Source organism: Apis cerana, linkage group LG12, assembly GCF_029169275.1.
Source record: "Apis cerana isolate GH-2021 linkage group LG12, AcerK_1.0, whole genome shotgun sequence".
NCBI classification, from domain to species: Eukaryota; Metazoa; Arthropoda; class Insecta; order Hymenoptera; family Apidae; genus Apis; species Apis cerana.
The window spans coordinates 1,156,225-1,168,135 of record NC_083863.1 but is presented as its reverse complement, the minus strand read 5'-3'; the positions used below and the strand labels follow the sequence as shown (position 1 = coordinate 1,168,135).

General features: G+C 34.3%; 1 protein-coding gene across 20 annotated transcripts in view; it reads left to right on the top strand.

Moving 5' to 3' along the window:
* Window positions 1–293: 293 nt before the first annotated feature.
* Window positions 294–11,911, top strand: part of LOC107992684 (collagen alpha chain CG42342) — a 194,021-nt gene continuing 182,403 nt past the window's right edge. For 3 of the 20 annotated variants that reach the window (XM_062083204.1, XM_062083202.1, XM_062083199.1), the window contains exon 1: window positions 301–2,142. In XM_062083204.1, coding sequence (XP_061939188.1) covers window positions 1,785–2,142 — 358 coding nt within the window. In that variant the 5' untranslated portion in view covers window positions 301–1,784. Of the gene's footprint in view, window positions 2,143–11,911 lie in introns of all 20 variants that reach the window. The other 17 variants (XR_009832234.1, XM_062083216.1, XM_062083207.1 and 14 more) reach the window with 14 other exon arrangements.

Genomic DNA, 11,911 nt, shown 5'->3' with positions numbered 1-11,911 from the left:
TTTTAAAGATTCTTTTTTTTTTTTCGTAGGGATTATAAAATTAATCTCTTTTATGTTTAATTAGAACGTAAATAATACAGTTAAATTCATTGAATTCGTTAGTTTTTTTTATGTTCAATTATTCATGCAAATAATATTTAAAAAAATTAAGAATACAAAAATTACACATCTTTCGAACTTATCATACAACTAGTGTATCAGATATAATAGTTTTAAAAGAGAATTTTAAAATAATACGATCAAATTTTACGGATTACAAAAAAGTTAATCGCCGCGAAATAATCGGAGAAACGGGTCGAAGAGACAGTGATTTTTCACACTCGATCAGCTTTTCATTTGGCCGTGTACGTACCGTTAACATCGCCCTCCCACGTAGCAGAATGAAAGGGTTGGAATTTAAAATAAGTTCGCACAATTTCGCACGCTCTGGTAGTCGCGCGATTCGAACGGTTAACAGAAAGAAGGAAAAACAAAAAGATAAATCCTCTAGCCGAAATCCAGTCGAATGGGGAGTATTGGAGGGGTAAATGGAAGGGCAAGGGAAAAGCAGGGTCGAATCAGTGCGAATGGAAGTGGACGTTAGGTCGACCGATCGTCCTCCACGCGTCCGGCAGCCGGTGGATGAGTCGAGGCCCGAAGACGGCCGAACATGGCCGAATATCGCCGAAGCGACGAACCCTCGGCCCTCGGCACAGCGTCGCCCCACCACATCCAGTCGTACTGCGAATGCCACGCTGTGTGCTTCGTATTCGCGGTATTTCGGTACTTTTCGTTCGTTCCAATAAATCGAACCTCGTTGTGTTTAACCCGTAACCGTCGATGAGATACGCGTCGAACGAATCGTCGTTAGACTGACTCGATATCCCAGGAAATCCGAGGTTCCTCGTTGTCTCGATGGTAATAGTTTTTCGACGGTCAGTTCTGCCACTGTTTATCGGTTTCGTTTCTCACGTTCTCTAAGCGTAAGCTCGTGTGTCACGAGACGTTCGAAGGGCAAATACCGATGATCGAGGTAATCGTGCCTTTTTCGTCGTTAACGATAATCTCGAATTAAGGAGAGAGTGTGGAAAGTGCGCAAAGCCGAAGGAATCGCGATGCGACAGCGCCGGGTGATGCTCCATTTGCACCGGCAACGGCAACAGAAAGGACAAGACGTTCGAAGAGCAAGATAGACGGAAATAGAAGGTTTCTAAAGGAACAAGTTGACTCGTGGTTAGATAGGATCGTGGTTAATTCCGAAACAGTCGGGTAGGGGGACGCTGTCATTGCTGTTTGAACATTTAAAACTAGCGCGCGTTTTACCGGAACACTCGTGTTCTGATTGGTGGCACCGTTCGTTGTTTACCAACGTCAGTGTGCGGTCAAACTGGGAACCTCGATTGCTCTAAGGAGAGAGGGAGGGATAAAAAAGGAGAGAAAGAGCCACGAGCGCGTTCCTTGAAGGTAATAGAGAGATAGAAGGTAAAGAGAGAGAGAGAAAGAGAGAGAGTGTACAGGAGAAACGCGTGCTCTCGTGCGAGATAAAAGAAGAAGAAGAAGAAGAGGGAACGAGTCTAAGAAAGAGAGGTAAGCAATAACGGGCAAGTGGGCGCACGAGATGCATTCCAGATGGACGATGACGCCGCACAGTCTGTAAGACTCGCGTGGTTTCTCCATTGTATCGCGTTTATCCGTGATTGCCGTGTCAGGACGTATCGACGATCTTTGGGTGGGTTATGACGCGCGCTTAACGCGTTGCGTGTGCACGAATAGAAGCGAGAGCGTGTGTCGATCCTGTGTACAACATGGAGTCCGACACGGCGACCGACTGGTCGTCGCCGAGAAAAGGCTCCCTCGAGACATCGATGCCGAGGAAATTCCGCAAGGATTCCTGTCGAACCGAGGGTGCAACACTCAATTGGGCGATGTGCGCCCTCTGTATTACCAGCTTGGCCGTGTCCGGTCTACTGATGTACAGGGAACTGGGTTTGGAGTCGAGGATCGCCAATTTGGAAACTCGTTGTCAGCTTCAAGAAACGCCGGACGTTCTTATCCAGAGGCTGAAGAGGGAAGTTCAGGAACAGTTGGAGGTGCAGCGGTCTGCGTTGGAGACGAGCGTGTTTCGAATCAAACGAGACGTTTCGGAGTGCAACTGTCCACCAGGTAAGTCTAGTTTCTTCTCTTTAAATCTTGCGCGGTAACACAGTATTTCACTCTTTCTCGAGAGAGAGATATTTGAATATCCGTGAAGCGGTACTAATTTTTGCATAACTATGAGAATATTGTACGTATAAAATATTATGAATATAATCGTTCGGTAGAACTTAAGATAATCAGAATCTTAAGAAAAGAGATAAAATCATCGTGATCACGGAAATTTCAAAGTTTTCAAGTAAAATTTGACGCTAATTACGAGAACTTGAAGAAGGAAAATTTGCAAGCGTTATCTTTTGTTTTCAAACATTCGAGACAATTCTAGGTGAAAGAAAGGAAAGAACGTTGAATGGAATCACTAGTAGATTCTGATATGTATAATTATATCGAAAGTTGGTTTTATTTGTACGAAGTAAGATTGAGAAATTTTAAAAGATAGGCTATTCCCTTAATTCGTGAATTATAGAAAGGCAAATAATTTGATTTTTAAAGTAAATCTATACTTTAATTTGTAAAGATTTTTTCAGTAATGGAAAGAATTAAACAAAATTCTGTACAATAAAATGCTATTTTAATCAATAGGATAGATACGATAGATAATTATCGAAGAAAATGTAAATATTCTTTTGAGACAAAGTGAACGATAAAACCAAAAGATTTATATGTAGCATAAATCAGCAGAGAATCCTTGGTCAATGGATCAGTAAAATAACTATAACGTTCGTCACAAGTCACATTACTATGCTCGTTCACATATAATAATTTCTCTTTATTACAATATTTGTGCAAACTTCTTTTTGCTCATCAATATCTTTATTAATAAGATAATTATAAAAATATTAAAGAAATCTATTAATTTTCATTACAATTTTCATTACAAAATCTTGTTTCTGCTTGATTCAAACATTTAATAATTTCAAAATTGTTAAATGATAGAAATTTAAGTAATAAATAAAATGTTTTTCAATAATTTTTTTTAAAAATCATAAAAAAATACCAATATAATTTTTCAAATGCTGTCACGCAACTGGTCATCAATAACCAAGGAATAAAAGACATTCAGATAATTCAGATGACATATCACTGAATTTATCTGAATATTATCCACAAGAAAAAACTGATTTCCATTAAAAAAGACTTTTGACTTTACGTCAAAAAATATGATTTATTAGAAAATATCCACATTATGCAATTCCTTTACAATCATATAACATTCATTTAAACTAATTTTCATTAGTTTTCAAAACATCAAAATTCATAATCAAATATAATCATAATCCTCAGATAAAATATAAATATTCCTTTATGATAAACCACATAATAAAAAGTTTCAAAATTTATACGTATGTATATAAATATTGACTTTAAATGAATTTTTGCACAATGATAAATTTTTAAAAACTGAAAAACTAGTATTCAATTTTGCAGTTTAATACATGATTACCAATTCACCATATATTTAACATCAAACTCATCTTCTTTACCGTTATTCCATTGAGAAAAATGTCGTATCTGAAGCGATTGGGTCGATTGTCTATTCATTTTGCATTGTTTCCAATCTTTTTTACTTTTTGAAAAACATTTGCAAAGTTCAATCTTCCAACAACTCTTGAAGAGACAACATTAAAATTAAACATACTTTGAATGTCAAGAAACGTCGATCTAAACAGCTCTCTTTTTAGAGCAAATAATATTATCATTCACACGTTCCTTGTACATCTTCGTCTTGCATCAAACTTAACATAATAACTCTCAATCGAATTTTTTGTGCATCAACTTTGTGTTTATTTTAGACCATCTCTAAAGATACATCCCACCATGGAATGTATCAATCATTTTCATTTCATTTTAATATTTATTTTCCTCATCCTAGCTCGACCACTTTCACCGAACTAAACTCCTTGATTATCTCTGCTACTCATTTATCTTCCTTCCACGCGTCTTTCGCCGGTTCTTTGACGCGAGAAAAAGGCACGCGTGGTACAAAGAGCTAGGCGGCTCTACCGAGATCTCGTTCAATTGTCATCGTACACGAGATGTCTCAGGTTCCCCTCGTCCCCCCAAACTTTGTCGATAAGGGTTTGCTCGAGCAAAAGCAAGGCTGAACCGTGATGGAAAGTGGAGCAATCTTGCATATTAATGAGTTAAAAGATAAAAAGATGGAACGCGTTACAAATAATAGATGATAATATATAATAATGATAAATGATGGTACAAATGAGATATGATGATAGATGAAATTCATTCCAATTCAAAGTGTCGTCTGCCTTTATTATAACGCATGTTTGATATCAATATGCCAACGTTGAATTGATTTAATTTGTTGCATATCGTAAAATATATATATTTTTAATATATATTTGTATCGTTTCATACTATATATTTTTCCATTTCATTACATATTCTTTGAATGAATTTATGGTTTATTCGTCCCTTTTCTTTTTTTTTATATTTTTTCTTTAATCTCTCTTTTCACTTGCGTAGAATTTAAACAAAGCTTGTAAGGAGAAACCTGGAACACTCTATACACGTACGTGTTCGTGTGTTCAGGGCAGGGAGGAAAGTACGTACACGCGTGCAAAAAGGAAGGAGAGAGAGCTTTGTCTTGGAATGGAGCAGCTTCGGCACTCCCAAACAAAAGGTCTTGAGAATTTCGATCTTGGAGAATGCTCGAGAGAGCGCCTTTTTTCGAGATCGCCCTTTCCACGGATCCCTGCACGGAGAGATCTTTCGAATGTATTTACTCCCGCTTTGCGTATTCGTGTACAATTCGTTGTCTATGTCTCGTAAGGCTAGCTGCCAATGCTAACAATGCTTGAACATTTCTGAAGTTTAATTTTTGAAGTTTTAAATTTTTATTTTTCTGTCCGTGAGCAAAGTGTAATTTTTTAAAAAATGGTAAAATGGAATTTGATTCATATAAATGGAGCTTCTTTTTACTTTATAATAATATACATTCATATTAGACGAAATATATTTTATTGTTCATATAAATTATCAAGTGTTTGAGGAATTGGTATTATAATTTTATTAATTTCAATAGCTGCAGCATTTATAGGCTATGTTTTACCATGAGATCAAATATCATATTGAGGTGATTACTAATTTATTATCTGCTATTCCATGTATTGGTGATAAATAATTGTTCTATGAATTTCTTTCTTTTTTAATATGCTTCTTTGCGAGCATTTAATACGCAATAGCACAGGATCGAGTTAAAAATATGTAAAGAATTTTATAGTGGTCGGAGTAAAATTAGGGAAATTAGGGGTGGAATTCTCAACATTCTAGTGTTCATGCTCCACTGATTCCAAGATCGTGCTGTGTGCGTTACTGGTTGTTACTGCACCATAGTACGAAATCGATTTTGAAATGCATTTGCTAATTACGTTTTTCGCGTACAATTTTTATTAATTTGTGTAATCTCACATTTCAAATAACCTGTTTTATCTTTCTATGTATAATTTTAAAGCATATGTGAAAATGGAAATTTTGTATCATTTTCTTTGTTACGCGTTTTTTCGCCTAGTTTTCCCCGGTTTTTACTTAAAAGTTGTACAGGTTTGAATATATTATATCTAGGAATAAAAATTTTCACTCGCAATATTTATCAATATTGACATCGTGTATTGTCGATCGTGGCTTTTTCAACTTTTATGCCAATATTTTTATTCGAGATAAAAAGTTGGAACGTTTTACGTTTCTCGCGAGAAACTTTTTAAATCCTTTATTTTGTCTGTCGAAAGCTTTTTAAGATTGTCCTTATTTGCCACGGGTAAAATTTACTTATCAGAAAACAATCTTGAAGTTGAAAATGACGTTGAAAATTTTTTGAATATTATCCTAAGGGGAGATGATGGATCAATTTTAAAAAAAGAAACTATTGGAAATTTTAATGCTTTATCTTTTATTTTACCTCTGATCTGCTGCAAAATTTGATATCGTTCAGGGAAATGGCAGTCTTGGAAATGAAACTTATTTATATTTAAAAAAGAAATTATGAAAATATATTAATCATTCTCAAAACGAGCGAAATGTGCGTAACGAATATGAAATATATATAATAATAATTTCCAACTAATCACGTATAACTAATCACGCATAACCTAAGAAGATAAGAAAGAAAACTCGGTTTCTTTGAATCACGCTCATAAAAATTTAATTTATTATAAAAAAAATCTCGATAACTTTTCTAAAAATATATATATTTCTCTCTCAAGGAATTCGAGTTATAATAAAGATTAATGAGCGGATCGTAAATTTTCGTCGGACGAATCGAGTCAAGGTTTCACCTCATCGATCGTGCACCAACGAAATGTCACTGTTCGCTTCGAGAACTATGCGAAACCGGCGCTCCTCCGTTTTCGCCAGCCGGCATTCTTCCCGCGAGCACGAGATCGTCCAACGATTCACCTCACGTCCGCCAATCGGTTAATGGCTATTATCAAAGATCGAGCAATGCGATCTGCATTCTCGATGAAACTGCTCTCTCTCTCTCTTTTCCTCGCGTTACGACACAACCCAGCACATGCAATTTCTTTAAACTCTTCGATTAAACGGCTATACGGCGCAATAACGTGGAACGAAACGTTCTTTCCCGTTATTTATTACCTCTGAAATATTAGAAGAGAAAAATCAACTGTTTCGAGAATCGTACTTGGGACTAATTTATCATTAAATTTGGAAAATTAAAAGTGGATCGATGATTATCGCAATTTAGACATGTCTGAATGTATTATGGAGTGTAATAGTTGAAACGGTCGGTTTCTGATGGAGAATTTCGTTCGTAATTCATTGCTATATAATTTCTGTCAAAGTTTATATTTATCGACGATGAGCTTTCTATGGTTTGGCACCAGTTATCCATCTTCGAGTTCTTTCTTCGCGCGCCTATCCTGGCTAAAAGTGTTCACGAACCGTTTGCGTCCGCAGCAATGTGGATGCGGCATAAGGGTTCCAACGAATCTAATGCTGCGTCTGCACCGATTCGCTGCTCCAGTGTCGGCACCGATACTTTTATTGTTTGTTTGCGAATAGCTCTGCTAAGCCAATCAAATATTTGCGAGTAGCAGTGAGGATGCGGCATAAGACTTTCGACAAATTTAATACTACGTCAGCATCGGTTAGAGTTCTAATATGGATACAATATTTCCGCTATTTGCGAATCGTTTTCAAAGCTGTAGCCAAATGGCTGCGACAAAAGGTTCTAATGCTGCATTTTTGACATTGATTTTTAATGTGGATATTATTTGCTAAGTATATTTTTGCCAAATTGCTATTAGTTCTCACAAAGCTAATAAAATATTTATCGTGAATGGGGCATAAAGACTCTGATATCTACTCTGATTAGAATTTTGATATGAATATTTCTATTATTTGTCAATAGCTCTATATAATATAGAATTAAAAAAACATTTACAATCTATTATTAGTTCTCAGAAAGCTGATCAAATGTTTGCAGTGTGGATGCGGCATAAGGATTTCACCTAATGATACGTCTGCATCTAAACGTTTAATGTGGACACTTTTATTATTTGTCAAATATATTTTTGCCAATCTATTAATTCTTACAAAACTAATAAAATATTTACGAATTGTGAATGCGGCATAAAGATTTCAACGAATCTAATATCGCATCTATTCTGATTAGAGTTCTGATACAGATATTTCTATTATTCATCAATCTTGAACACAAAATTAAAAAAATGTTTACGAATCGCAGTGAGAATGCGGCATAAGAATTTTAAAGAATCTAATGTTGCGTTAGAACTTTAACATGGACACAATATTTCTGTTATTTGCGAGTCATTTTCAAAGATGTAGCCAAAAGTTTGCGAATTGTAATGTGGATGCGACAAAAGGTTCTGCTATGTCTGCAAACTGATTTTGATTTTTAATATCGATAGTTTTATTATTTGTCATGTGGATACTTTTATTATTTGTCAAATATATTTTTGCCAAGCTATTATTAGTTCTCAGAAAGCTGATCAAATGTTTGCAGTGTGGATGCGGCATAAGGATTTCACCTAATGATACGTCTGCATCTAAACGTTTAATGTGGACACTTTTATTATTTGTCAAATATATTTTTGCCAATCTATTAATTCTTACAAAACTAATAAAATATTTACGAATTGTGAATGCGGCATAAAGATTTCAACGAATCTAATGCATCTGTTCTGATTAGAATTCTGATATGGATATTTCTATTATTTGTCAACAACTCTCGAATACAGAATTAAAAAACATTTCGCAGTGAGAATGCGGCATAAGGATTTTAAAAAATCTAATATTGCGTTAGAATTGATTAGAACTTTAACATGGACACAATATTTCTGTTATTTGCGAGTCATTTTCAAAGATGTAGCCAAAAGTTTGCGAATGGTTCTAATGCTATGTCTGCAAACTGATTTTGATTTTTAATATCGATAGTTTTATTATTTGTCATATTTGTCAAATATATTTTGTCAATCTATTATTACTTCTCACAAAGCTAAAATATTTATGAATTGCGAATGCGGCATAAAGATTCCAACGAATCTAATATCGCATCAATTCTGATTAGAGTTCTGGATATTTCTATTATTTATCAATACCTCTCGAACGCAGAACTAAAACACCGTTTACGAATCGCAATGAGAATACGGCATAAGGATTTTAAAGAATCTAATGCTGCATCTGCATATTAAATGTTTAATGTGGATATTTCTATTATTTGTGAAATATATTTTGCCAATCTATTATTATCTATTTCTATTTCTCACAAAGCTAATAAAATATTTACGAATTGCGAATGCGGCATAAAGATTCCAACGAATCTAATGCATCTGTTCTGATTAGAATTCTGATATGGATATTTCTATTATTTGTCAACAACTCTCGAATACAGAATTAAAAAACATTTCGCAGTGAGAATGCGGCATAAGGAATTCCACCGAGTCTAACGCTGCGTCTGCACTGAGCTACAGTATAATAATTTACACCGATCAGAGCTCTGGTGTGAACACGATACTTGTGCTGTTTACGAATAGTTTCCAAACACAACCGAGTAGGCGAATAGCAGTGAGGATGCGGCATAAGGATTTCCAACGAATCTAATGTTGCATCTTCGCTAAGTGGAGAAGCGTTCGTGAGTTATAGCGCGAACACGATACTTTTATCGTTCGCGGATACGTTGCAAACGCAATTATAAACAAATGTTTACGAATTGCAGCATTTGTGGATGCGGCATTTCGTATTCGCTGGCCCGGAAACAACCGTTGCCTTCGTTCCCACGAAGAAGAACAATTCCTCTTTCGCGTGGTGGTATTGTCTGTATTTTAGAAATGGGCAAAAATACTACGTAACCCAATGAATATTCAGAGGATCGGAGTGGATAGGAAACGAACGTTCGATCCCTCGAAAGATATTAAAATGGATCGCATCTTTTCGCTACGGAATATTCAACGACGTGGACGATATTTTTCATCCATCGTTTAATCGTTGTTCGATTCCCGGGGAAATTTATTATCGGCAACAATTTTATTCCTCTTGATTTTATTTTTTAGATAAAATGCATTAGAGAATTAGCCGGGAAAGAGACAGAGAATCTAATCTGGGGACGAAAATGTGACTGCTTTTCCTCATCTTTATCCGCTTTAGCGTCTAAATTTTTTTTCTGTATAAGTAGAATTTCAATTATAATACATTCCGTAGCCTTTTACACGATTACAAATATTAGGGATCTTCTCAAAAAATTTTGCGATCTATCGTGAAATGGATATTACATGGATTTCCATGTAAATACATATTCGTCATAACATAAGGAATATAAATGAACACGTTTATCTTCTCACGACGAATTTAATCGTATCCAAAAATTGTAACATAATTTTAAATATTGATTTGAACGAACAAAAATTCATAAATACATATTTATCGACACGATAAAAATTCACAATTCTAATTAATAAGATACAATCGAAAGAACGGTGTTGATATTAAAAACAGAAGATAGTACATTTTAATACCTGTTAATTAAAAAATTTCTCCCCATAATTGAAGGGGTTCTTCTCGAAGAATGGTAGACAATGGTGAAAGACACGGACGCAAAAGGTACCTCTTTTCCCGTTTTTCCCAATCCGATCCCTATCTCTCTCTCTCTCTCTCTTCCTCCCCCAGCCTCTTTCTTATCTCTCTTTCGTCCTCCAACAAAAGGGAGGAGAACCGTGTGCCTCCTGACTCGCGGCATCCCCGAAATTGAGATGTGCGAGCTGACGCACGAGCATCATAAATCTTTCCGCCTCCCTCGTTCGAGCGTGGCATATCTATTCTCTGCCTCCCCCTGCACCTTCTCCCTCCCTCCCCGCTCCGTAACGTTTCCGCCACCCGGTATCTTGTGCGTGGGTGGATCTTGATCTCTAGCCGGGTTACGATTTCGTTTTATGTTACGTTAATTAATTTTTTAAGGGGAATGTCTCTTCGATATGTATATAAAATAAAATAATAATAAACGATTTCAGTTATATTATTTAATTTTAAACTCAGTGAATTAAAGTAGGTGTTTTAAAATAATAAATTAACAGAATATTTCTCAACTATTGATATGTGATTTTAAAAAGAGGATTTAAAATTTTAGAAATTATCGAACTGTGAATCAGCGATCAAGCGATATTTCTGAAAAGGAGGATTTTTATTTAACTTCTTTTTTGAATCTTGATTTCGTTTTACGTTATATTCAAAATTTCAGAGGTTTCCAATTTCCAAATATTCTCCTATATTATTTAATTTTAAACTCAATGAATTAAAGTAGGTGTTTTAAAATAATAAATTAACAGAATATTCCTCAATTATTGATATGTGATTTTAAAAAGAAGATTTAAAATTTTAGAAATTATCGAACTGTGAATCAGCGATCAAGCGATATTTCTGAAAAGGAGGATTTTTATTTAACTTCTTTTTTGAATCTTGATTTCGTTTTACGTTATATTCAAAATTTCAAAGGTTTCTAATTTCGAAATCGTTTGATTCGAGGTGAAATAAAATAAACGAAACGATTTCAGTTTTGCCTCCTATATTATTTAACTTTAAATTTAAACTCAATGAATTAAAGTAGGTGTTTTAAAATAATAAATTAACAGAATATTTCTCAATTATTGATATGTGATTTTAAAAAGAGGATTTAAAATTTTAGAAATTATCGAATTGTGAATCAGCGATCAAGCGATATTTCTGAAAAGGAGGATTTTTATTTAACTTCTTTTTTGAATCTTGATTTCGTTTTACGTTATATTCAAAATTTCAGAGGTTTCCAATTTCCAAATATTCTCCTATATTATTTAATTTTAAACTCAATGAATTAAAGTAGGTGTTTTAAAATAATAAATTAACAGAATATTTCTCAACTATTGATATGTGATTTTAAAAAGAGGATTTAAAATTTTAGAAATTATCGAATTGTGAATCAGCGATCAAGCGATATTTCTGAAAAGGAGGATTTTATCGATTTTTATTTAACTTCTTTTTTGAATCTTGATTTCGTTTTACATTATATTCAAAATTTAAAAGATTTCCAATTTCGAAATCGTTTGATTCGAGGTAAAATAAAATAATAATAAACGAAACGATGCTATTTTAGTTTCGCTTCCTATATTATTTAACTTTAAATTTAAACTCAATGAATTAAAGTAGGTGTTTTAAAATAATAAATTAACAGAACATTTCTCAACTATTGATATGTGATTCAAACGTTTAAAAAGAGGATTTAAAATTTTATAAATTATCTGAATCAGCGATCAAG